General features: G+C 39.1%; 1 protein-coding gene across 1 annotated transcript in view; it reads left to right on the forward strand.

Annotated features, from left to right (window-relative positions):
• Positions 1-27,982, forward strand: part of C2CD3 (C2 domain containing 3 centriole elongation regulator) — a 153,811-nt gene that overhangs the window by 63,071 nt on the left and 62,758 nt on the right. The window contains exons 12-19 of the mRNA XM_036744950.1: positions 2,771-2,889; positions 3,780-3,899; positions 13,451-13,942; positions 14,438-14,589; positions 15,882-16,125; positions 18,845-19,028; positions 20,020-20,203; positions 24,072-24,244. Of these exons, the coding sequence (XP_036600845.1) occupies positions 2,771-2,889; positions 3,780-3,899; positions 13,451-13,942; positions 14,438-14,589; positions 15,882-16,125; positions 18,845-19,028; positions 20,020-20,203; positions 24,072-24,244 (1,668 nt within the window). The remainder of the gene's footprint in view (positions 1-2,770; positions 2,890-3,779; positions 3,900-13,450; positions 13,943-14,437; positions 14,590-15,881; positions 16,126-18,844; positions 19,029-20,019; positions 20,204-24,071; positions 24,245-27,982) is intronic.

Here is a 27,982-nt window from a genome sequence, read left to right on the forward strand (position 1 = left end):
ACCTATAAAATGATGGCAGAGTGAAGGAAGCAGAACCAGAACAGCTTATACAATAACGGTATTGTAAAGACAAAGCATCTGTGAGAGATTTTCTAGCTCTGGTCAGCATAATGACCAACCCCAGACCCAGAGAATTCATGATGAAACCTGCTACCCTACTCCTGACAGAATGAGGGACTTGGGGCAGAAAGAGACATAATCATCGTGAATATGACCAATTTAGGCATGTATTTTGCTTGACTAGATTTGTTTGCCATGAGGGTTTTGTTTTTTGTGCTTTTTGGTGAGTAGGATGGAGGGGAGAAGAGGTGGAAGAGGGAAAAGGCAGATCTTTAAAATAAAATTTAATTAAAAAAAAGAAAAATACTCTGGCTGCCTAGTCCAATCTTTAGTAAGCATCTTGACCCACTAGAAAGAAAACTGCTCCAAGCCAAAAGAACAGCTTTGCAGTTACTTTTTTTACATTGTACAAGTCACCTTACATCCTTGAGCCACAGCTTTGACAATTTTAAAATGAGAGATCAGGGTACACAGACTACATGGCCAAATCTAGCCTGCCATTTGGTTAGAGATGATCTCTAGGATCACTGGATTTAGAGTTTGAATACCTGGATTCATCTCTCAGCTGCCTCACATGAGCTTTGTGATCTTGGTCTATCCAAATAAGAAGACTGCACCACATAAACTTTAATGTTCCTTCCAGCTCTAAAATTCTATCCTCTTCCTAAAGGCTTTTCCATAGCCATAGAAATACTCCCCACCCCTAATTTAAAGATAAAATATCTGGGAAAAAGTAACTTGAGTTCTGAGTGAACATAATAATATGGGGCAAAGTGAATATGGCCTATGAAGTAATTTGTTCTTGTTGGTTTTCATTTGTGTCTGACTCTTCATGACCCCATTTGGGGTTTTCTTGGCAAAGATACTGAAGTGGTTTGCCACTTCCTTTTCCAGCTCATTTTATAGCTGAAGAGACTGAGGGAAACAGGGTTAACTGACTTACCCAAGGTCACATGGCTAGTAAATTTCTGAGGCTAGATTTGTACTCAGATCTTCCTGACTCTAAGAAGTGGCTCTATCCACTGCACCACCTAGGTCCCAGTAAGGGAGCAAACAAGTATATTATGATCCTAGATATCAGAGGAGATACAAAGATAAATAAAACATGCCCATGTAAAAGAATTTTCAGTCTTTAAAGATTGACAGAATAAAAACACAAGTAATTATGAGAGTTCTAATACCTCCAATTAGGAGGCTGTTAATAGTAATCTAGGCAAGATATGATGCGTTCCTGAACTAGGCTGGTAGTTATGTGAGTGGAGAAAAGAGGAGGCATATGAGAAGATGTTACACAAGCAGAAATTACTAAATTTGACAACAGGTTGGATATGTGAATGAGCAAGAGGGAGGATTTAAATATGACTGTGAAGTTGTGAATCTGGGTGATGGTGCCCATGAGAATACTAAAGAAGTTTGGAAAGAGGTTGGATTTGGAGAGAGAATGAGTTCTGATTTTGACATGTTAGACATCTGAGTTTGAGATGTCTAGATGACATCCATTTCAAAATGTCCAACAAGCATTTGATAATATGGAACATGTAACTAGATTAGAGAAATAACAAATGTGAAAGCACTTATCGGACCAGACAAAACAAATGTAATCCCTCCCTCATGTAACAGACCTTCAGGTACTTGAAGAGAGCTATAATGTCCCTGCTAAGTCTTCTGTGCAAAACATGCTGGAGGACATACACAACATTTTCCATATACAGCATTATATATATCACCTATTTGCTTTGTGCAAGTGATTCCCAGCCTGGAGTGCGCTCCCCCTCACTTCTGCTTCACAGAGTCTTCCTTCAAAGCACAGCTCAGGTGCAATCTATCTCCTGAAAGGCCATTCCTGATCCCCTTAGTTACCAGCATCTTACCTTCATCCAGTAGAGCATAAGCTCCTTAAGGGAGTAGTAAGTACCTCATTTTTTGTCTCACTTAGAACACTTAGTATGTGCTTTCTAAATTTGTTCTCTGTATTGACTTTCAGGATGGGAGGTATTTCACCCAGCATAGATGGGGTTGAGGTTGTAAAGACATTACAGGCCTAAGTAAAGTTATGGGGGTGGAAAACATAGCATGTGTCCAAGGAAAGGTAAACAGTCAAATTTAGCAGAATCTCTCTGACCTCATCTTTGTTCTCTTTAAAATAAGACAGTTGTTCCAATAGGAAGAGTGCTGGACTTGGAATCAGAGAACCCTGGTTCAGATGCCACTTACCACCTGTGTGACCTTATGGGTTGGACTGGATAGCCTCTGGGGTCCCCTCTAGCTCTGTGGTCTTATGAACCTTAGACTTGAAAGGGAGTTGGAAGTGAAGAGTATTTGATAATGCCAGAAAGCTCTTTTAGATCTAGATCAGGGTACACAGACTACATGGCCAAATCTAGCCTGCCGTTTGGTTATGTACGGTCCTTGAGCAGTGGGTGGGATTTAAGATGTAATTTGTAGACCTCTGGGCTACATTGTAGAGAGCTTTGAATATTAGGCCGAGAAATTTGGACTTGATCCTGTAGGCTACAAGGCTCAATTAAGTAGTTTGGGGCCAAGGAGTGACATGGTCAAAGCTGGGCTTTAAGAAGATGAATCTGGCATTAATACATAGAACAGATTAGAAGTAGGAGAGTGCAACATGGATTGAGGAGAAAGGTAGAGGACTTCATTTCCACTACAGGGAATCACATGTCCATACCTTACTTATTCATTTCCATTTCAGTGGTCAAATTTCAGCAACGAAACGTGTTCCCTGTACATTTTGGCGGAGCAATGATAGAACACTGGTGGAAATCTGATCTCACTTTCAAAATATACATGAGAAAAAGCACACAGAAAAAGGTACTTCAGCTGAGCCTTATTCTTTATCTCTCTCTCTTCTCATAACCATTCCAATTATTTAGAGGCTTTTTTATTCTTCTCAGAAATGTCCAGTAAAACTAACACATGGAGAAACCTTTACCTTAAAAAATAAATAGTAGATTGGTATGTCACTTGTTTGTCGCAAATCTTCTCAGATCTTTACAGCTAAAAATGATCTTTCTCTTCTTCAAAATTTTCTATCACACATTTCCTAGGTTTCTCCTCATATTCTATATGAAATATTAGTATCATAGATTTATTACTGGAAGGGATGTCAGAGGTCATCTAGTCTAACCCCCTATTTTATAGGAATAGAAATTGAGGCCTAAAGAGATTAGGGACTTGTCAGGTGTCAAATCTGTAGGAAATGCCATAAAGCCAGGGTTTGAACATAAGTCACTGACTCTAGGTTCACAGCTCTTTCAGATACCATATGTATATGTCGTATCTCCCATCCACATTTCAAAAAACAACCCTAATAACTGTCAGTTCTTTAAGGACAGAGCTTATGTTATTTTTCATCTTTGTAAACTAAGCCTGTAACTTTACTCATCATACTTAATAAATACTTAATAAATGTTTGTTGAATTGTTGAAAGGCAATATAATTAGTGATTGCCTTTGAGAATTTGTTGGGAAGATCATTGAACATAAAGAGAAATAGGGAAGATAGGGAGATGGGCAAATTTTGAAGAGAAAGGTGAATTTAGTCTGGGATATTGTGTGTTTTCTTATGTCACTGCAATAAGTTTGTAGACCAAAAAAAAATTCAGTTTCTTCTCCTGGTCTTTTTATTCACACTTATAATGTAAAAAATCCTCCCTAGACCTTTAGAAGTTTAACAGAGCTTTTCTTTCCTCCCTGTTTCAGGCAGAGTTAATTGGTTCAGCAGTGCTTCCTCTGCAAGAGGTCATTTGCTCGAAGCTGCTCTCTTTCAGTGGCGAACTGTCTGTGGAAGAGAAAAGCCAAGCATCATTTGGACCTCTCAAGGTACATAAATGTTATTATCTACCTGCTGCATGCTCCTTAGGATTAGTGCATCTTTTTTGTGCTCATGGAAGCTTGGCTCTTTGAATGAGTATTAAGTGGTTACTGTATGCCAAAATTTTGCTAAGTTCTGGGGATACAAGTAGAAAAAGAAAAGAAGACAGTACAAGTACATACACTCAAGGAGCTCACACCGTAATTGAGAGAGAGAGTACACGTAGAAGGATTCAATTGTAAAGCCTATGCAAATACCAGAAGTCTTTTGCTAGGAAATAAATCATCTGTCATCACTCCCTCCCTTCTGATTGTTCTTTTTCTCATTCTCTCCAACATGCTGGTTCAGGAAGAAGAATTAATATACTCCTTACTCCCTACTGCTTCTTTTAGACCCTTCCTAGGTTGCTATTACCCAGCACTTTGACCTTTTTAAAGGTTCACCACATTTGTCTCTACACCTTATTTGAATCCTTGTTGCTGTGATTTGTCTGTGACCTTGTTATGCTTCTTCCTTTTTTGTGAAGTCCAATACCTAGCTCACAGTCTTTCTGTACGAGTTAATCCCTGTCTTTATCCTTGGTGATCCAGTGATATCACTGTCCCTTTGAATATCTTGGCCAACACAGTTCATCACCCTTCTCACCTCTTATGACCTGAATCTCCATTTTACGCCTGTTATGCTTTACACCTCATTCTCACCCAAAACTGATTCATCTATATACTCTTGAGCTTTGCACTTCCACTCTCTAAAAATAATCTCTTGACTTTTCCCTCTCTCCTGCCTTCCTAAACACATTCTTTCTGCAATCTCCATTTGTTCCATCCCACTTTGTTTTCCTAGTTCAGTATCAGCTCTTATCTCACCTCCCTTCATGTTCTTGATCCTGTAGTTAACCAGCTCAGATATTCACCAGTGCTTGGCACGTAGTAGGCTCTTAATAAATGCTAGGTGACTGATTGCACTGTCTTCCACTTTTAAGTCCCTTGACCCTTCATCCTTCATGTCCTACTATTCATCAGCCCTGGGTCACCACCACCAACCGCCTTCCACATTCTTCCTCCTGAACTGCTGAATGTTGATGGAGGAGGTTGATTAATTCAACCTACAAATTCATTTCATATAAGCTTAATTTGGCCCGCACTTCTATACAGTAGTCCTTTTATCTTTTCCTGATTGACTATCATGCTCCCTGCTGTGTCTATTTCAAAGTTTTTCCCTCTTTCCTCCAACCCCAGAATCATTCCTGGTCTCCCTCCCTCCCTGCCTCTTATTTACCTGAGAAAATCAAGATCATCTCTTGTGAGGTCCTTCATCTTTCCTGCTCACACCTTGAACCCCTTCCCGAATTTTACTTTTCTTTCCCTTCTTTGTTCTTGTCTTAGAGGATGAAGAGACCCTTCTCCTTTCCAAGGCTAATGACTCTGCTTATCCCCTTGATTTCTTTCCCTCCTATTTCCTTCAGAAACTTCCCTAAGAATCATTCCCTCCATTTTCAATATTTCATTATCCACTGACTCCTCCCCCACTACCTACTAACATACCGAGGTCTCCCTCCTGAAAAAATATTTGCTTGACTGTGTGGTTCCCTCAGGTAATAACTACATATATCTTCCCTCTTTCAGTCCAGAATCCACCCTCTTACTCTTCCTGTCTCGGTGATATCTAACCCTTAATTGCCTAAGAACAACTTCTGTCACTTCTCAGTCTCACCTGTCCATTCCTTCATTCCCACCCTCCTCAACTCTAACTATTCCAGGGCCCTACTCTAAATCTTCCCACCCTTCTACTTTACCTTCATCTGCTCCATAATTAACAAACTTCTTTTCATGTTATATCATTTCCTCTCTTGTTCCTTCCATCCTCTGGCACTCATTGAGACCTGGCTCCTCTGGATAACACTGCATCCCTGGCTACCCTTTCAGTATGGGCTATACTTTCTCTCATACCCCCTCAGAGTCAGGATGCTTCTTGCTCCTCATTGCTATTTCCAGGCTTTCCCACCACCATCTCTCAGTAGTCTCAGAGGTTCATGTTATTCAGAGTTATCATTCAGTCCAAATTCTGATACCTTTTATCTGCTAGTCCACTTATCGACTCATAGTGTCTCTCCCTCTCTTTCTCTCTCCCTCTCTCTCCCCACCCCACTTCTCCCCTGCCCACCCCCCCCCAGCTTTTGTCCTCACATTAGGAGACTTCAACATACAGGTTGATAACCCCTCAAGTACCTCAGCTTCCCACTTCCTTTGTTTTTTTCAGTTCCCATGACCCATTCTTCCACTTCACCTCAGCTACACATAGGGATGGCCATACACATGATCCACAAGGGTTCAATTCCATGTTGAAGAACTCTGAAACTCCTTTCTCCAGTCACCATCTTTTATCTTTCCATCTCTCCCTATGCCTTCCCATCCCGTTCTTGGCCCTCACTATGACCTCCACCTCAGTTCTTTTCTGAGCCATCATCCCTCTTCTACCTATATTCTCTTCCCTCCCTAGTCTCCACTGCTTGGTGAATCATTCAACTCTACACAATCCTCTACTCTCAAATCCCTTATTCCTTTGTCCTCTTGCCAATCATGCTTTACCAAACCGCAACCCTGGATTACTCTCACCATCCTTCTCAATTGCTCCTTAAGAGAACTAGCAGATCCACTGTAAATTTATGCTGTGGAATCTCACCTTGGCCCTCACTACGACAAGGCAGTACTTCTATTCCCTAAGTGATTCCTTTTCTCACTTGCTATAGTGGCTATCCAAACCTCTTCTTTCCTCAAGCCTCTCCCATAATCCCCTCTTCCACCATTGCCTCATACTTTAACAAAAAGAAAAAAAAAAATTGAAGGCATTCCACAAGAGTTCTTCCCTTCTCCTCATTTCATATCTCCTCCTTAGCTCACATCCCTCTGATATTATCCCTCAACATCTCCTTCACATAAATGTCTGATGAAGAGGTGGCCCTTCTGTTTGTTATGACCAACTCCTCTTACATGCATCCTTGATCCCATTCCCTGTAATGTTCTCCAACAGGTTGCTTTCACTATCATCTCTAGTCTTTAATCTTCATTTTCTCCCCATCTACTGGTTCTTTTCTTGCTACCTAGAAATACTTCCAAGATTCCTACAGCTTTAAAAACTCTTCACTAGATCTCACCTTGCCCCCATATATTATCTTGTATCCCTCCTCCCCTTCTCAGCTAAACTCTTATGAAAAAGCCATCTATATTTGTATCTCCATTCCTCGCCTCTCAGTCTCTTCTAAACCTTCTGCAATCTGGCTGCTGACTGTATCATTCAACAAAAATTTTTGTCTCCGAAGTTGCCAATTATTTCTTAATTGCCAAAGTTAATGGGCCTTTCTCCATCCTCATTCTTTTCTTGGTTCTTCTCTGCATCATTTAAAAGTAATGAATAATTTTATATCTTTTTAAGGATTGCAAAGTGCTTTACATGTTATTGAATTTGGAACTGTTTACTACCTTTTCCTCTTACGTACTCTCTCCTCATCGGATTTTATACCTTCATCTAAGTCACACTCATTTGGGATGTGCCCCAAAACTGTCCTAGACTCTCTTCTTGTTTCTATCTCTACTCTCACTTGATGTTTGCAGCAGATCTGCAGATCCAACCCTATTGTTTCTCCTGGGCTACAGTCCTACATCACCAGCTGCCTTTTGGATTTCTCAAACCAAATATCTCATAAACATCTCCAACTCACCATGTTCAAAACAATTCATCTTTCTCCCCAGATTCTCCCACCTTCCAGATATCACATACTTTTGAGGGCATTATCATCCTTCCAGTCAACCAGACTTACATCCTCATTGCCATCCTCAGTTTCTCTCCCTCATCCTAAAAATCCAGTCTGTTGCCACATCTTGTTTCTATTTTCACATCATCTCATGTGTGTGCCCCCATCACTTGTGTATGTGTTCCCCTTCATCTACACAAACAGCCCTAGTTTATGCCTTCCTCACTTCACCCTATACTACCTACCACAATATCCTTATATTTGGTCTTCCTGAGACAAGCCTCTGCCTATCATAATACATTCTCCTCACAAGTGCTGAGCTTAGGTCTGACCATGTCAGTCCCCTACTCAATAAACCCTGATTCCCTGTTACCCCTAGATCAATTCCTCTTTTCGACATTTAAAACTCTTCATTATAATAGCAATGGCTAATATTTATATAGGGCTTTAACATTTACAAATTGGTTTACATGTATTAATCATTCTATGTCAGGATTTGAACTCAAGTGTTTCTGGCTCCAAGTACTGCCTTCTGTCTGCCACCTAACTGCCTGGCTCTTTTCTGTGTTTCCATTCTTATTACATATTACTCCCTGCCACACACTCTACTGGTCTACCTGCTATTCCTCACACATAGCCCCTCCATACCTTTTAATGGCTTTCCATTATTGCTGGAATTCTTTTCCTCCTCACCTATACACCTCAGATTCCATGGCCCCTCTCTAGATTCAGCTCAAGTATCATCTTTTGTAGGAGTCTTTGCCCAGTCCCCTCAACTGCTAGTAAAGCTCTGAGATTATTTTCCATCTACTCTGTGTGTATTTTGTATGTACCTAGCTATTACATTTTATCTCCCACATTAGAATGAGGATAGGGTTTTTTGCTTTTCCTTTGCATGCCCAATCTTAGTATAGTGCTTAGCACATAGTAAGTACTCATAAAATGCTTGTTAATTGATATACTTTCTGTTTTGGTGACTTCATCTGCTTCCCTGGGTTTAATTATTTTTACACAGTAATTCCCAAATCTGAACATCCAGATTCCATCTTTCTTCTGAATTCATTTTTGCATTGCCAACTGCCTATGGCATCATTTTTACAATAATGCCGTTACTGTATACAGTGTTCTCCAGGTTCTGCTCACTTCGCTTTGCATCAGTGCATATAAATCTTCCCAGGTTCTTCTGAAACCACCCTGCCTCTAGAACTTACTGTGTAGGAGGGATAATCTGGGCAAACCTGAGCTTTAGGAAGATCACTTTGGCATTTGACTGGACTATGGATTAGAGTGGAGAGAGATGTGAGACAGAAATACAAATTAGAAGGTTATTACAGTAGTTTAGGCAAGAAGCTATGAGGGCATGAATTAGCATGGTGCTTGTATGAGTGGAGGGAAGATGATAAATATTATGAAGGACAAAGCAATAAGATTTGGCAGTGGATTTACATATGTAGAATAAGTGTGAGCAAGGAGTTAAGGATATTTTTGAGATTATGAGCCTGGTCACCTGGGAGTGTAGAGCACTCAGTAGTGATTGAGAGGTTCACAAGAAGTGGAGGCTTTAGGGGGAGCATAAAGATTTCTCTTTTGAGGTGCCTATAGAATAGTCAGTTTGAAATGTTCCAAAGGCAGTTGGTGATGCTGGATGGTAGCCTAGGAAAGTGACCAGAGCTGAATATTTATATCGGGGAATCATATATCAAGATGATAATTGAACCTATAAAAGTTAATGAGATCACCCAATGAGATAATCCTCCCCAGTTCCTAATCTTTTCTGTCCCTCCTGAAATTACATAATATTTCATTTATCTATGTACATATTCTATTCCCTGTCCTCCACCCCAGGGACATGTAATCTCTTCAAAGGCACAGATGCTTCATTTTTGTTTTTGTGTTCTGCCCACATAGCATAGTTCCTTGTTTAGAATAGGCACTTAATAAATAGTGAATTGTTAAATATTAGTATATGGCATCAGGATTTTTAGATGCAGCCAGGTTGGCACAGTGTCAAGCTGTGGCCCTGGAAATCAGTAAGATCTGAGTTCAGATCTGACCTCAGATACTTCCTAGGTATGTGACCCGGGGCAAGTGACTTAACCTCTTTGTGCCTCAATTTTCTCAACTGTAAAATGGGGATGATAGTAATAGCACCTATACCCTATGGTGATTGTGAGTATCAAATGAGATACTGTGCCTGACACATAGGCACTTAATAAATACTTGTTTTCTTCCTTCCTTAAGGTGATAGAGGATTGTGAGATGAGCCCTGGATTTGCAGCTAGAGGACCTGGCTCAGCTCCTTATTAACTCTTTGACCTTTATCTGTCAAATGGGTATATTTACATTGTCTACCTGATAGTGTTTTTGTGAGAATCACATGGGATAATCTATATCAAGTAATATTCCACTATCAAGTGCTCTATAAATGGACCCTGCTACTCCAGTGCATAATTGGGGATGTTTCCTCAGCTCACATTTACTCTTGCCTTCTGTCTGCTTCATGTACTATCTCCAAGAAGAGTCCCCTGTTTACTCAAGTACTTCTCCCTCCTCTGAGATTCTTTGCATGCAGCTGCATGTAGTATATATCCCACAAAGGAAAAGGGACTTGCCCAGAGTCACACAGTTTGTTAGGGTCAAGAGCTGGGAGAAGAGCCCAAGCCCAGGGCTTTTCTAATACACTACTTAAACTTTGTTTCTAATACACTATGTAAGCATTGTTAAACTTCCTGGACTTTCCTGTCAACTGCCTTTTTTTAAAGCCTAATTCTAACATATTCATAACTGTTTTCTATGACTCAATTCAGTTCAGCAAGAATTCATTAAACATCTGTTATGTTCAAGGGACAAGAATACAGTGACAAAAGGAAAGATAGCCACAGTTCTTGGGGAGCTTATTATAGTCAACTAAGAGGATACAACATAGGTACAAGATAATTGAAAGAGACAGCTATACCAACTACAGATGTCCTGGAGAAGTTGACACGGGAGCTGAACCTCAACAGATGCTTAGTTGATTATAAGAGATCAAACTGAAGAAGGAGCACCATTGAGCACAGAGGGCTCCTTGGACCAAGACTTGTATGTAAGAGATAGAATTAGGAGTTCGGCAAAGAGCAGTAGGCCAGTTTGGCTGATCCCCATAAAGAGCATGACGAGAAGTATAGGAAATAAATCCAGAAAGGGGGTCTGGAGGCAGATTATGTGGGACTTTAAATGTGAAATTTAGGAGTTCATATTTTTCCCAAAGACAGTAGGGAGCAACTGGATATTTAGCAAGAGAGTAAGACCTGTCCTTTAGGAAGATTATTTTGAAAGATGTGTAAATCTTGCTTGCATTGGAGAAGGAAGTTGAAGGAAGGAAGAGGAGTCTGTTGAAATTTTGTAGGCCCTGAATTAGTCTGTGTAATTGGATTTTGTGGAGGTAGAATTGATAAGACTTGGCAGTCTTTCCCACATGCTATCTGATGGAAAGAGCTCTGGGCAAGGAGTCATAAAGATTGCCAGTTATTAGTTGCGTGACCTTGGCGAGCCACACAGAGCTTCACTTTCTTCCACATGGGGCTAATATACCTGATATGCCTACCTGAGATAATTAATAAGGCATTGTATGAGAAAGCATTTTTCTTAGTTGTAAAACTTATAATTTCTGAAATGTCTTAATGTAATACAAAGAAAAGGGAATTCACTGCACTTGAAATCAAGAGGCCAGATTCCAATACCTACTTAACTACTACTTTAAAAACAAAAGTATTGCTATCTTCTGTTTTTTGCTTCAGTTACATTTCCTACTATGTTTCCCTTATTCCTCCCCAAGAGCCATCCCTTATAATAATGAAAAAATTAATTAAAAGTTTAGCAAAACTAACCAACATTTTTTAAAAGTTGAACATTCCCTTCAGTGTTTCACATCTCTGGTTCTCTCTCTGCAAAGGAGAGGAGCATGTGTCTTCTCCTGTCTCTTGGGGGCCAGCTTTGTCATTGCAGTTTCATGGCATTTAGTTCTGACTGTTGTTTTCTTGTTCTTTCTATTTACATTGTTGTAGTCTTGACATACATTGTTTTCCTGCTTCTGCTGGCTTCATCTTGCTCTTAACTTTGTTACCCTAGGGCAGGTCACTTCTTTCTTCAAACTCCTTTTTAAAATAAGTGGAATAATACTTGCATCCTCTGAGTCACTGGATCTTTTGAGGATCCTCAGGGAATGGGAATGTAAGGCCCCTTCAGATATGTGACATAAAAAGGGAGTGAAAGAATGGGGGTGGGGGAGGACCTTTGCTCAGGTTCTTTGTAGAGGAAGAGTGCTGCCCCTGAGTCATCTAACCTCTGGAGTAAGAACTCTGCGTTGTAGATGAGTCTGATTACCCCCACTGCCTCCTTCTGATGGCACTTAGATCTCTCATCTGTTCTTGATTCATCACCTTTTGCTCTGTTTTTGACAGTTCTGGGGCTATGCTGTTGGGAATTCTGGCCCCCTAAAGGTGAAGGAGCATGTGGTAGGGTGTGTGGGGAGAGCCCTGGGCATGGAGGGCTGTCCTAGCCCTTGAGCCACTGCCCTCTCACTGTGTGGATAAGTGTGTCCCTCCTCTTGGGTCTCAGTGTTTCCATCTGTCATTTGAGGAGTGGACATTTTTCACTAGGGAACACCTGTCTCTTTGACCCCAAATACCTGGAAAGACTCAAGAACAATGTGATTATAATCAAGGTGTGGAACAAGGTTCGGAGCCTGTGTGTTGGTAAGCAAATGGGCTCTTAGTGCTCAGTTCAACCAAGTGCGCTTGAAGAATTTGGCTTTTGTTTCCTTTGAGTAATTCAGTGTATTTCATTGAATCTTACTAGGTGTTAAGCCCCAGGCCCAAACCCCTATTAGGTGCTAAGCCTATGTGGGTGTGAAGCTCCCAGGGTACTAAGGGGAGGTGCTAACTCAAGAGCCAATCATAGGAGCCTAAGTTCTCGTCATTTAGATGACGTTTGATGATGTCTGAAACCATATAAGAAGAGAAGACAGAGCTATTTGCACGGGGCTCTCACTCTTGGTGGCCTCGCGCTAATGCGGAGACTCCAGGCAGCTGTAGCTAAGAGCCCTCCAGCTCGTAAACCTGGATGCTGGGATTTTGTTAAACTCTGGTAACTATGTGTTGGGATTTGAATCAGACAAGGTCTGTCTATCGATGTTTGTACTTTGCATTTGGCTCTGAAGTTCAGGGTGCTGGCTTTTTCCCCTGATCTAAGTGAGTGATATTTGTATGCTGGATTAAAATAAGCTTGTTAACCCCTTAATATTGCTTTCCTTAGTAAAGCAGATCCCAAGAACCTGGGCTTTGGCAGCTTGCTTGTTGTTGGGCTTGTGTTGGTCTTTCACTCCCACAACAGCTGCTAGTCAGATTGTTGAAACAGCCTGGCATATAACAAGCTGCTTGGGCTGGTGAAGTTCCCTCTTCATCAGTTTTACATGTCATTCAAGTAAATCAGTACTTTCAGATTGTTTTTTATTTTTATGTCCCATGGGGCTCAGACTCAGTGGAAATGATCTGTAAAAGAGAACAAGATCCCGCTACTTGTTATGAAGGAAGTCTATCCCCCAAATCAGCTTCTCCTCTTACTGATGTGCTCTTTAAAGTAACAGTGAAAATAAAGACTAAATGTTACCACTTCATACAGATTGCTAGCTCAGCATCCCATCAATCCATTCCCTTCCTTCCAGCCCTGATATTCCCTGTCTTAGGATTCCCTCTAGTTCCAAAATATCTGAGATCCTAGCTTATATCATGTTGCTTCTGGGAGTCAGCTCTCTGCTCTGCCTTACAGATCTCAGTCCAGCTTGCAGTTGATAACAAAGATGTTAGTGGCACGAACTCCAAGTCACTCAGTGGTACCCAGCAGCCTCCCATGTGTGTTCTTACAAGCCCAGCCAAACAATTCCCAGGAGGAGGTCAAAGTGCTACCCATGGCAAAAATCTTCAAGCCTGGACTCAAGTTAATGAAGATGCTTCAAAAGATGCTTCAAAGCAAAAACAATACTTAGATCCAGCCTGCCCCACTGAGCTGAAGCCCTTATTACCTAGGGCTTTGTCACCCTCCAACAGTACAGGAATCCAGATAGATAAATCAGCAGAAGAAAAACCTTTGCTTTTACACGTCTTGTTGATGGTGCCTGATGGAAAAGACTTTGTTACTGGAACATCTGAAAAGCAGCAAACATGCAACATATATTTAAACTGTAAACTCTTTAGTACAGAGGCGGTAACAAGATCTGCTATCATATGGGGCACAACACAGCCAGCCTTTAACTTCACCCAGGTAAATATTCCTTTCATCATTCAGTAACCATTTATTAAGTACCCTCTATGTGCAGTTTCCACTGTAGTCCTCCAATAACTGTTATCATGTGGACATGATCCTGGTTTCTTAAAGGCTCTCCCAGTACAGCACAAGTTCTGGTAGGTTTTACCAAGCTGGACTGTTTCCATTGTCTTAGAACCAAATGAAGTAAGTATTGAAAAGTGTGATAGTAAAGGTTTGGCTAAGCCAAATACCAGCCCTCTTACCCCATCATACCACACTGATTCTCTTAATTACGAGTTACAGTAGTTTAGTTTAACTGAAGGGGAGGAAGAAACAATTCCAGAAAGGCAAGGTGACACAATATTTTGAATCTAAACTAGTGAATTTGGGTTTGAATCTACAGTTCAGTGTTGAGCGCCTCACTCCCCAATCCAGTGTTCTTTCTACTATGAACCACTGAATTTCCTGCATATTTATTCTCACATATTCTTTAACAACATTTTCCAATAGGTAACACCTGTCTCTTTGACTCCCAAGTACCTGGAAAGACTCAAGAACAATGTAATGGTAATTGAGGCATGGAACAAGGTTCGGAGCCCAGGACAGGACAAGCTGCTTGGGCTGGTGAAGCTGCCTCTCCATCAGTTTTACATATCATTCAAGTAAATCAACTCTTTCAGATTATTGGGGTTTTGGTTTTTTTTTTCCCAGTTTTTCTCTTTCATGAGGCTCAAGCTCAGTGGGAATGATTTGCAAAAGATTATGCTACTTTTCACCTAGGAAATCTTTCTCCCAGATCAATTTTTTCCCATTCTTACTGATGTGCTCTTTAAAGTAGTCTTATAGTTACTAGTCCAGCATCCTTTTAAGCATTATACCATTGTGTAGACAAAGAAACTGAATCTCAGAGATAAAGCGACTTGCCTCTAGTTACTGACACAGCTAGGACTCATACCAAGGTCCTTGGATTGTAAGGTGCTTAGTGCTTTTTTCAGGACACAATATTTACTTCCAGGTACCTAGAAAGACTCCAGAACATTGGCTTTAGAGCTAGAACAGAACCTGAGAGGTGGGCTTATAGCCGAGGGCAGAGGCCAGGGGCTTAGCAGCACCCAAGTCGAGATGCCAGCTTTTCTCTCAGCCAAGTCCCTCCGCTAATATAAGCTTCAGCTCCTCCTCTATAGAGTGTAGGAATGAAGGGAGTGGGGGTAGGGAGATCCCCCCAAGGAAAAAGTCCTAGTGAAACCTTGAAAGCTACATGTTGAATTTTTATAGACTTAAACAAAAGAGCAAGCTATATATAATAGAGATTCGTAGCTATATGTAAAGTCTTATTTTAGTTCTTTGTATATGAAAATAATCATTTTATTTGGTTAAAATAAAATTAAATTTTAAATAAGACCTCAATAACTCTATTAAAGTTGGAACTATTAAAAAAAGAAAGAAAAGAAAAACATTGAATTTGGAGTCAAAGAAAAGGCCTGAGTTTGAATCCTGCCTCTGACACTTAGTGTCTTTGTGACCTCTTCACGTCACAGGACCTTAGCCTCCCTCTCTGCAAAATGAGGGTCTCTGTGGTTCCTTCCAGCACTAAACCCATGATCCTATAATGAGACTATCTCTGAGACTTCTTCTAATTCTAAATCTTATAATTCTAAACAAAAATGCAGACAAGTTCATCGACTTGCCCCCAGGTTATGCTGTTGCTGAATACCAGAGCCAAGGTTTGAAACCAGATCTTCTCAGGGTGCTTCCTGCTATACCATGCTGTTATTTGGTGGGGAGATTAGCTGCTGTTAGGAACTTCAGTTTCTTAAGTTAGTGTTATGTTCACAAGAGCAGACATTCTTGTCAAACTAGAGTAAAGATAAGTAAGAAATATGACAACTATATGTCCTAGAGAAAAGTGATTAATGATCACTATAAACTAACTCAAAGTTTCTGCCCTCTTCAGAGACCCCAAGATTTCTCACCTACTCCTTGAAGCTCAGTACCCAGTGGTTGCAGTTGACAGCTACACACCTGTGATAGATGTGTTCACAGGACATCAGAATGGAAGCCTTCGGGTATTTTTAGCTATGGGCTCTGCTAATCAGATAACAGCCCTGCAAAGGTTGAAGAATGAAGATGAACCAGTCCCTTCCTACAACACCAGGCCAGCTCATTTTCTGGATCAGCCACCTGCATCTCTTGTTATGGTAGTATCCAGTTACTTTGATGTGGAAGTTAGACACAGTGAATGAGTACTATAATCCCCTTTTTCCAGTACTTCTTCAAACTAAAAGCCACTTTGATAAGCCATGAAACTATTTCTTGGTATAATAACTGTGAAATAATAATAGTAAAAATAAATCTTTTCATTTCTTTATGCGGCTTGCCACAATCTGGTGCTGCTATAGGTTATTCAAAGATTATCATCCCTATTTTAAAAATGGGAAACTGAGGCTCAGAGAGATTGTAATTTATGAATCAGATTCTAAACTCAGGTGTCATAAATCAAAGCCCAGTGTTTTTTCCTCTCTGCTATCTAATTCAAAATACTTTATAGCAATTCATAGTTTTTTTTTTTCTTAAAAGAAATTTACATCCATTGTCCCCTTTGATCCTCATAATTAGTTCCATGAGGAAGATCAGGCAGAAAAATTCTGTCCCCATAAAATCTCTGTCCTCTAATTTAATGACTTCTATTTCTATATCATTCTATATAAGACTTTCTATGTATTACCTCATTTTAACCTCACAATTGCCCTATAAGATAGGTCATTCTAGTATTATCCCCATTTTACCACTGAGAAAACCAAAACTCAGAATAATTAGATGATTCAGCAGAAGTAAAGCTTAGTCAGTATAAAGCTGGGGTGAAAACTCAAGTCTTCAGACTCCAAGTCTGACCTTCTTTCTTCTTCATTACATTGTTACCCAAGTAGAAGCACAAAGCTGGCACTCATGTCTACCAGGTCTGTGATCAGTAAATTAGACCATCATTATGTTTCTCTCATGACTTTGAATGGAACTCTAGTACCCTGAAAGCTTTGAATTTGTGTGGTGACAACTGGTGTTACTTACCTTGGTCCATAAATTATAATGCTGAACCCTCTCTCCTGATTACTAAAATGACACATAACCCAACAGAAGCTTGTCCTACTGACATGTGAAACCTACAGATAGGATTTACTTTTGCTTTATTGGGATATTATGTTGCCTTAGCTGTATTGTTTTAACATGCTAGAATCACAGAATCTTGGTCAGAATCTTAAGGTCACCCAGTTTAAACCATGCCCCATTCAGTAATTCCCTTACAAGTGGTTAGCCAACCTCTGCTTGAAGACTTCCACAGATGAAGAGCTCAGTGAGACAGTGTATTCCTCTTTTGAATAACACTGGTTGCTAAGAAGTTCTCCCTAGTATTGGCCACAATCTGCTTCCTGTAATTCTCCTCTTCCCAGCTGGTCCTGGTCCTCCTCTTTGAGAACATAAAGATCAATTCTCCCTCTTTCCCATAACAGCTGTTTAGGTACTTTAAGACAGCTATACTGTACATGTCCCTAAGTCCTTTCTTAAAGCTAAACATCCTCATTTTCATCAACCATTCTTGTAAAGTATGGGTTCAAACCTTGTCCCAAAGCTAAATATCCTTGTAAAGAGTGTCCAGTCTCCTAATGTATAGTTTCAAGTCCCCAAGCCATTTGGGTTCCCTTTTTCCTCTGAACTCACTCCAGTTTATAATAATGATTATGGTGATCCTGCCCTAAGATCTACAGAGTGCTACTGTAGTCTGTGCCATTCCCCAACAACAGCCTAACAAACCGAAGAGGCTTCAGTTATGCACAGCGACAGACAGTGTACATTTCATCCAAGGAACAGCCTAACTAAATGTTTGTGTCGAGCATTGTCACAGGTTGGCTGCAAGGTGATCAGTTTTTTGGTCCAGAACAACTCTCAGAGGCCCATCTAAAGGAAAGAGATGGGTGTCAATGGAGGGAGTACTGACACACTCAAAATCTTGTATCCTTCAAAAGTTTAAGTTATAAATGTTTTAATTCACATTTTTGTAACACTTTGAGATTTACAGATAAATTCCTAACATTAGTTCTTGAGATCAGTATTATACTGTTTTCACTCCATTTTATAGCTGAGAAAACCTAGACTTAAAGAGGAGAAGTGAAATAGCTCATTCATTGTTAACAAAGCTTAGGAGTTCTGGAACTAGGATAAGAATACTTATGTCTTTAAGTCATGCACTCTGCATCATTCGTTACATGAAGGTCTTTGCTTCGTGCTGAGGATAATAGCAATATAAATATGATATGAGCCCTACATAAGGATCTTAGAGTCTAGAAGAAGATCTAGATAAGGAAGGGTACAAATACATATAATACAAAGTATTGCCTAAGTATGCATCAAATAGGTGTATGCAAAGCATTCTGGTGTTTCACAAAATGGAAAGGAAGGAAGGAAGGGTTTGGCAAGTGAGTATTTCCCCAACCAATTTTAGTTCATTCTCTTCTATCTTATTTTCCACAATTTACATTAATTGTCCAGCATAAATCTTGGCCAGATCCTTATAAGGCTCTTGCTTTTTTTTTTTCCAATCACCACATTCTCACCTGCACTTCTGCTGTCTGAAAAGACCATGATTTCCTTAGGAGCAAATGTCAGGAATCTACCAGTCACAACAGGTTTTTACAGGCCATCCTTCTCCTAGAAATTACATAGGCACTAAAATCAGTATACTTCCTCTGCTCACAATGTGTGTTTTTACATAAAAAAACAAAGTGCCTGGTTTTTGGTTTTTTTGCTGTGAATTGCCCTTTTTTCTTATGTTATCAATCCATGGTTCTTATTGAATTGGAGAAAAGAAGATGGTTGCTTAAGTTACTTTTCTCATCCTATAAGAATATTTCTGTTTCTCCTTAGCAGAGAGATGGTCAGGGAGATGGACTGATAGAGCACCAATTTGAGATCCATGTGGAAAAAGTTAAAGGACTCATCCCACTCCAGTCAACGGTCTGGGGAGAAACAGACTGTTATGTCCAATACTGCTTTCCTGTTCAAGACTCAAAGGACAGTACATCAAAAGGAACTAAGTTACCTGAAAGTGGTAGGTGTAGTGTATCATACAAACTTTTCCTCATTCATTCTCCAGTTTAAATGTCTTCGTGTAAGTATCTCCATTCTGTGGGATGGGGGGCATGAAGGTGAGGCAGGGTTATAGAAGTGCAAAATGATGTTTACCCTTTGGAATAAGACAAATTACTCGGTGATATAGGATGTAATAAATGCCCTGACTTAGGATAATTTCCAAAGTGCCATGGAGTTCAGAGAAAGGAAAAATGACTTTCACTTTGAAAAATGAGAGATGGCTTTTTGGAAAAGATAGCAGTTTGAACTTTCATTACCTAGATTTGCCTAGAGGCAAAATGACTGTCTTAGGGCCTTGCATCTGACCTTCAAACAAAATATTATGCCTTTATTTTTCACTCCTACTGTGACAAATACAGGGGAACAATTTTTTAAAAGACTTAATTTCACATGTTGATGTTCTGATGTGAGGAAGGAGGGAGAATGACCCATGGGCTGATAGATAAGTGCCGTTGGATTGCATGATAAACTTAGAGTGAATCTCAAAAGAGGAAAGGTTTCTGAGTGATGGCATTTAGTTTTCCTCTCTTGAGCTCCAGATATGATTGTTTACCATGTCGACTACATAATTTAATGTCCTTTATAGCTTGCCATAGGATGTTACACTTGAGTGTAAAGTATATCAGTAAAGTAAAGAATATCAGTTATAAAAGACCTTCAAACTTCAAATGTCAGTCCTGGAAAGGACTCAAAAGTATAGAAGGTCAGAGCTAGAAGAGATGTTAAAATTTGGAATATTAATGCAAGAAGGGACCTTAGAGATCTTTAAGTCCAGCCTCCTCATTTTACAGAGGAAGGACTCGAGACACACAGAGGTGCAGTAACTTGGCAAGAATGACCTGATTCATTGTCTGCCTCCCCATAGGACCTGGCCTGGAGCTGGCATGTATTTGGTATTCCCAAAAGAGTAATCTAACTGTATCACATTGAATTGTTCTTCTTTTCCAAAGGAATCACTCTAAAGCCTTTTCGTTCAGCAACCACACTGTGTGTCCCTGACCCGATCTTCAACCACAAATACCTTCATTCTCTCTTGCTTCCACCGGAAGTCCCAGTGCAGAGACTTTTGCTCAGTGCCTTCTCAGTGTGCGGGCTGGTGCCTGGAGGAGGAGTCCAGTTTGAAATCTGGTGCAGGTAATAATAATTCACCTTTATATCACATGTCACAACAAACTTGTGGGTGATTACTGTGTTATTAATCCCATTTTATGGAAGGGGGAACTATGATTCAGAGGTTAAATGACTTGCTAACAGTCATAAAACTTGTTAGTGGCAGAGATGTGACCCAAACTAAGGTCTGTTATTATTCCAAGATCAGCATTCTTTCCATTATATCACTACAGTACAGAGATGTGTTTTCCTTGTTCCTAGGAGGACACCTGAGAATTCTTAGAAAAGAATAAAAATGGTCATCATCATTATCTCACGTTTATATAGGATGTTATGGTTATAGACTTCCAACAAAAGGCCCCCTCCAATTATTCTTCCTGTTCTGGCAGTGACTATGATTTCTCAAAGATTGTACCAATAAGAGTCTGAATTGACATTCTGTCGAAATAGAAGGGCTTCAAATAGTCACAGTGACAGAATGTGTATCCTTCAGATAAGAACCAACCTGGTTAGCAAAGTGTGATGAGGTTTGTCATAACAGATTTGGTGTCACAGAATAAATTTTTCAACCATAGTAAGAAGACCATCTATCTGCTGAGGCATGAAGGTTTTGTAAACTGCGTCGATTCAATTCATTATACGTTTATTTTGAGCCAGGCTCAGTGCTCAGCACTGGGGATATAAAAAGGGGTAAAAGACAGTCCCTGTCCTCATGGAGCTTACAATCCAATGGGGATTAAGACAACATGCAAACAAATTTATACAAAGCAAGTTATATACAGGATAAATTGGAAATAATTAAGAGGGAAGGCAGCAGAATTAAGAAGGGTTGGGGAAGGCTTTCTGTAGGATTTTTCTATGGGATTTTAGTTGGTTCTTAAAGGAAGCCAGGGAGGTCAGTAGTTGGAGTGGAGGAGAGAGAGTATTCCAGGAATGGGGAACAGCCAGAGAAAATGCTCAGAGCCAAGAGATGGACTGTCTTGTTTGTGGAACAGCCAGGAGACCAGTGTCACTAGATCAAAGAGTACATATTGGGGAGTAAACTATAAGAAGACTGGAAAGGTAGGAGTGAGCTAGAGTATGAAGAGCCTTTAATGCCAAACTGAGCATTCTGTATTTGCTCCTGGAAGCAGTAGGAAGCCACTGGAGTTTATTGAAGGGAGGGATGACACATTCAGACTTTTCATTTTAAGGAAATCACTTAAGCAAATAAATGGAGAATAAAAGAGAGTGAAGAGAGACTTGAGGCAAGCAGTCCACCCAGAATGCTATTGTAGTAGTTCATGAGGTGATGGGGAGTAACTCAGGAAGTGATGAGGTTGAGAAAGTAACCAACAACCACAACCCTGTTTTATGAGGATAAGTTGAAGTAACTAGGGATATTTAGCCTGAAGAAGAGAAGATGGTTGTTATAAAACTATTATAAGAATAGAGTTATAGGTCCCTGAGGAGAGAACTAGTAGCAATTAGTAGAAGTTGAAAAGAGGCAAATTTTGGAGTAAGTTGCCATGAGACAAAGCGAGTTTCCCCTTTATTGGAGGTCTTCAGACAGTCTGGATGACCATTTCTCAGAGGAGATTCTGTTTTCAGAAGTGCTTAGTACAAAAGGTAGGCAAAGATGAATAATACCATCTCTTTCCTCAGGGCTTACAGTCACAGGTGAGGATATATTTATATATTTGTATACTAATAAAGTTGATTATGATAAGTACATGAGAGATATACAGAGCTACAACTTTATCATAATTGAAACAATTACTAAGTTTTTACTATCTTATATTTCTATAATGCTTTATACTTTTTAAGGCCCTCTCACATGTAATTCATTTTAAGCCAGCAATATATTTCTGAAACAGCAGGCATATATTAAATACCTACCATGTGCCATGCACTGTGCTAGGCACTGGCGATACAAGTACAAAGAACGAAACTATTTCTACTCACAAAACTTTCATTCCAGTAGTCTTAACAGACATTTGGGGGCTGCCTCATAAGAAACAAGAGCTCCACATCAATAGATATATTCAGACAGTCAGACCTAGAGAACCACTTTAGGGATAAGTCTGCCTTGTTCTATTACATTCATCATATACCACAACTTGTTCATCCATTCCCCATTTGATGAGTGAGCATCCCCCTCAGTTTCCAGTTCTTTGCCACCACAGAAAGAGCTTCTGTAAATATTTTTGTACATGTGGGTACTTTTCATCTTTGATTTCTTTGGGACATAGACCCAGTAGTGGCAAAACTAGGTCAAAGACCCAGTTTAATGACTTTGGGGATGTAGTTTCAAATTGCCTTCCAGAATTGCTGGGCCAGTTCACAAGCTTACCAGCAATGCATTAATATACCTGGTTTTTCCACAACCTCCCCAGCATTTTTCACTTTCCTCCAGTCTGACTCATATCAGTTTATGTTGCCAATGGGGGAAAAAAAACCTTTTCATTGTATTAAGGATCAGATCTATTGGGGTAACATTAATTATAATATTTCATGTAATTGCAAGAAAAGTGGTATCCCAAACCAACATAATGACATTATGCAGTCAGAGCTCTATCTGGTACACATACTCAAGAGTGTAATGTAGGCAGTTATCTGTAGCTTAGCATTTATGTATAAATTGTTACAGGTCACAAAAGAATTTTTTTATCTTAAAGAAGCAAACTTAAGTACTCTTGTGGTATTACAAGACAGGACCTCACAGAGTTTCAAGGACACCCAGATGTGAGACCTTAATTGTTGCAAATCTATAAACAAATGACTTTAGTTTCTTACTGCTACATTCTTAGAACTGACAGCTTTATATTCTCTCAAGTAGCATATATGTAAAAGAACTTGTTACAATTTGAGGCCTTAATTTCTCTTTTGTGTCATGGATCTCTTTGGCAGTCTGATAAAGCTTTTTGGACCTCTTCTCAGAAAAATGTTTTTTAAGAGCATAAAAGAAAATATATAGGATTACAAAAAAAACAATTATTTTGAAATATAATTATCAAAATAGTTGGAAAAACAAGTTTATGGAGCCCAGATTGAGGACCCCTATTCTGGATCATAATAGTTATTTGTGTGTATGACTTCCTCTTTTTTTTTTTTACTGTAAATTCCTGAGGTCAAAGGCTATGCCCTGTTTTAATCTTTTTATCTCTAACATTTTTGCACATTGTACAGAATATCCTTTGTACATTTTATGTGCTCAAGAAATATTTGTTGAAGTTTTAAATTGTTCATGTTGCCCTAGTTATTTCCCTAGTTATTGTTGTTATTGCCCTAGTAATTTAGTAATTAATTTGGTCATCCATTTGGTGTCATTCCCATTGTATTACTATAGATAACAAGTATATATTCATATTATTGAATTCCTTTGTCTTGAATTTGGAGAAGGTCCTTAAATCTTCTTTGATCGGTAATCCTATAATAAATTCTCAATAAAAACTTATTATTGTGTCCCTTTGTGGCACAGTAAATAATAAAGTATTGACAGAGGAAAAGGCAAAGCAAGAACAGAAGGGTAGTAGTCCAATTTGAGACAAAAAAGGGAAGAAACATTTAAAGAGGGAGGAAGATTTATTGAGATAAAGAGGTTAAAGGAAGATTGTGGCAGGCCCGGAATGCCAGATCAGAAGTTTATACGTTTTTTATGCATTAGGAAACAAAGGTTTTTTGTTTAGAAGAGTGAGAACAAAGTCATGCATTAGAACAATTACTTGGCTATCAAGGGGAACATGGATTGATTAGAGGGCGTGAGACTAAAGATATGAAAACTATGATGTTTGTTGTCTTGATAGTAGCCAAAGTGAATAGATTTAAAATTAGCCAAACTTGAATCTTACATAATCAAAATGATACATAGACACATTACTTCTGATGAAGTTCTATATTTATTTATTTACAGGTACTATTACCCCAATGTCAGAGAACAAATGGTTGCCAGAGGCTCATTGCCATTATCCCGACTGTGTGCCATGGTGACCATGCAGCATCACAAGAATGTGGGACTACAGACCTTTAATCTACCTTTATTCCCCAGATCAGATAGCAAGGATGAATTCCAGGCCCAGATATCAGGTAACTGAAAAAGAGTTTTGTATTTCCTTTCAAAAGTAGTATTTATTTTTGATTTGTTTCTCTTTTTTTAACCCTGCTTATATAAAAAGAAAATCAGTTTATCTGACTTAAATTTGTTGCTGTTTTAATAAGTTTCTATTAAAATATCAAGATTTCAGAGTTGGAAGGGACTTATAAGAACTAGTCCAGCTCCTTCCCAAATCATTAGTTACCTTCTTAGCATCCTCAGTAAGTGGTTTTTTTTTCAGTCTGAACAACTTCAGTTATGAGGACAGCTCACTACTTCCCGGGACTGACCATTATATTTTTCAGACAGTTCTGATTTTCAGGAAGTTTTTCATTAAACAGAAATAGCACTTTTATGATTTATGCTCTTTGCTCCTGGTGTTCTGCCTTTTGGAACCAAGCAAAACATGTTTAATCTTTTGTTTATATAATAATAGTAGTAGAATTTATATAGTGCTATTATCTCATTCTATGTTCTAGCAACCCTAAGAGATAGGTACTCCCCGTTTTACAGATGAGGAAACTGAGACAGACCTGTGTTAAGTGACTTGCCCATTGTCACACAATGAGTGAGTATCTGAGGCAGGATTTGAACTCATATCTTCCTGACACCAGATCCAGGACTTTAGCCACCTAACTGCCTCATGAAAGTGCTCTAGACCAGTGTGGTTTCAGCCATTCTTTAACCTTGACCTTTCTGCAGATTACTTATTTTTATTTTTTTAACATTTTTATTAAAGTTTTAAGTCCCAAATGCTATCACTCCTCTCTCCCTTCCCCCCGCCCCGAGATAGTAAGTAATCAGATATGTTACATATGTGCAATTATATAAAACATTTCCATGTTAGTCATTTTGTACAAGAAAACTAGAATAAAAGGAAAAAATGAAAGAAAGTGAAAAACAGCATGCTTCTGTCTCTATTCAATATCATTTTTGTTTTCTGGAGGCAGATAATGTGCTTCATCATTAGTTCTTTAGGATTGTCTTAGATCATCATATTTCTGAAAATAGCTAAGTCATTCAGAGTTCTTCATCAAACAGTATTGTTGTTACTGTGTACAGCATTCTGGTTCTGTTCACTTCAGTATGCATCCGTTCATGTAAATTTTTCCAGAGTTTTCTGAAATCATCCCGCTTGTCATTTCTTATAGCACGATAATATTCCATTACAATCATATCCCAACGCTTGTTTAGCTATTCCCCAATTGATAGGCGTCCCTTTGATTTCCAATTCTAAGCCACCAAGAGAAGAGTTGCTATAAATATTTTTGTACAAATAGGTCCTTTTCCCTTTTTTTGGATGTCTTAGATAGGATATAGACCTAGCAGTGGTATTACTGGATCGAAGGGTATGTATAGTTTTGTAGCCCTTTGGGCAAAGTTCCAAACTGCTTTCCAGAATGGTTGGATCAGTTCACAACTCCACCAACAGTTTCTGCAGCATTTTTAACAACAATGACCATCTGCTCTTCCTGAATACTCTGGCCTTCTTTGGCTTCCATGATTCTGCTGTCTTCTGCTTTTTCTCCTACCTCTCTTATCATTCTCATCTTTTTTGTTCATCATCCTCTTCCTGTCCCCTAAAACATGGGGTATCCCTCCTATTTTGTCTCAGCTTTTTGCCCCCTAGTTATCTCATCTGCTTTTATGTATTGAATTATCAATTCACCTGAGGAGATGATTCCACATCTATAAATCTAGCTCTAGTTTTTCCTCTGAACTCAAATCCCAGATCTTAAACAGCCTGATAGGCAGCTCCACTTGGATGGTTTTCCTGGAACCTCAAACTCATCATGTCTAAAAGTGAATTAATCATCTTCTCCCAAACCAAACCTTCTCTTCAAACTTTCTCTTTCTAATCAGCCAGGCTTAAAATCTCAGAGTTTTCTTTGATTCTTCCTTATCCTTCAGTTCACCCCCTCCTGTAGACATCTAGTCTGTTGCCAGGTCCTATAGATTATACCTCCATAACTCCTTTATATCCATTTCCCCTTCTCCACTCATACTGTCACTGCTATAGTATTTTGGCCACTTACGTAGTTGCCTCTCCCACCCCCCATTATCTCACCTGGACCATTGTTAACAGCCTCCTAGCTAATCTGCCTCCTTTCCCCAATCCATCCTTCACACAGCTGCCAAAATAATCTTTCTAAGGCACTAGTCTGATGAATCTACTTCTGTTCAAAATCTTCCATTGCCTCTAAAATTAAATACTCTTTTGATTGGCATTTAAGGCATTTACAGTATGGTTTCAAACTATCTTTCCAACATTAATTCATCTTATTCCCAGTCATATATCCTAAGATCCTGGCAAAGTGTACTACTATTTATTTTCTAAAATGACATGACATCTACTACATCAATGAATTCACTCACACTATTCCCATATGTCTGGAATGGGCACTGTCTTCATTTTCATCTTTTTATGTCCTTCCCTTAAAGATTCAATTCAGGGGCCATGTCCTTCCTGAAGCCTTCCCTGATTTCCTCAGTGGAGTTAGGTATGAAAAATGGTAAGGAAACTGACCAGAGAGAACAGAGTATTACAGAGCTGGATAAAATAATAACAAACTTTATCTGGAAGAACAAGAGGTCTAGAATATCTAGGGTATTAATGAAAAGAAATGCTAGAGAAGGTGGCTTAGCCATACCAGATATTATATTGTACTATAAAGCAGCAGGCATCAAAACTACTTGGCACTGGCTAAGAAACAGAGTTGTGGATCAGTGGAATAGGATAGGTACACAAGATGGAGAAGTCAACAACTATAGCAGTCTATTCTTTGATAAACCCAAAGAAGCCAGCTTCTGGGCTAAGAATTCACTATTTCACAAAAACTGCTGGGAAAATTGGAAAATGGTAGGGCAGAAACTGGGCATAGACCAATATCTTACACCATATACCAAAATAAAGTCAAAATGGGTTCATGATTTGGGAATAAAGGCTGAAACTATAAGCAATTTGGGAGAGCAAGGAATAGTTTACCTATCAGATTTATGGAAAAGAAAAGAATTCATGACCCAACAAGAGATAGAGAGCATTACAAAATGCAAAATGGATAATTTTGATTATGTTAAATTGAAATGTTTTTGTACAAAAAAAGCCAATGCAACAAAGATTAGGAGGGAAGCAGAAAATCGGGAGAAAATCTTTACAATTAGTGTCACTGATAAAGGCTTCATTTCCAAAATATACAGGGAACTGAACCAAATATATAGGAATACAAGTCATTCCCCAATTGAGAAATGGTCAAAGGATATGAACAGATAGTTTTCAGAGGAAGAATTTAAAGATATCTATAGGCATATGAAAAAATGCTGGAAATCACTACTAATTAGAGGAATACAAATCAAAACAACTCTTAGATACCATCTGTCTCCTGTCAGATTGGCTAAAATAACAAAACAGGAAAATGATAAATGCTGGAAAGGATGTGGGCATAAACAGGGGGAAATAGGATGGAGAAAAAGACACAGATAGAAATCATAACTGTGAATGTGAATGAGGTGAACTCTCCCATAAAACAGAAGCAGATAGCAGAATGGATTAAAAACCATAGTCCTATAATATGCTGTTTACAAGAAACACATTTGAAACGGGGGGATACACACAGGTAAAGGTAAAAGGCTGGTGTAAAATATATTGTGCCTCAGCTAAAGTAAAAAAAGCAGGTGTAGCAATCCTAATCTCAGACAAAGCAAAAGTAAAGATAGATTTAATTAAAAGAGAT

The sequence above is a fragment of the Trichosurus vulpecula genome, chromosome 2, assembly GCF_011100635.1.
Source record: "Trichosurus vulpecula isolate mTriVul1 chromosome 2, mTriVul1.pri, whole genome shotgun sequence".
NCBI classification, from domain to species: domain Eukaryota; kingdom Metazoa; phylum Chordata; class Mammalia; order Diprotodontia; family Phalangeridae; genus Trichosurus; species Trichosurus vulpecula.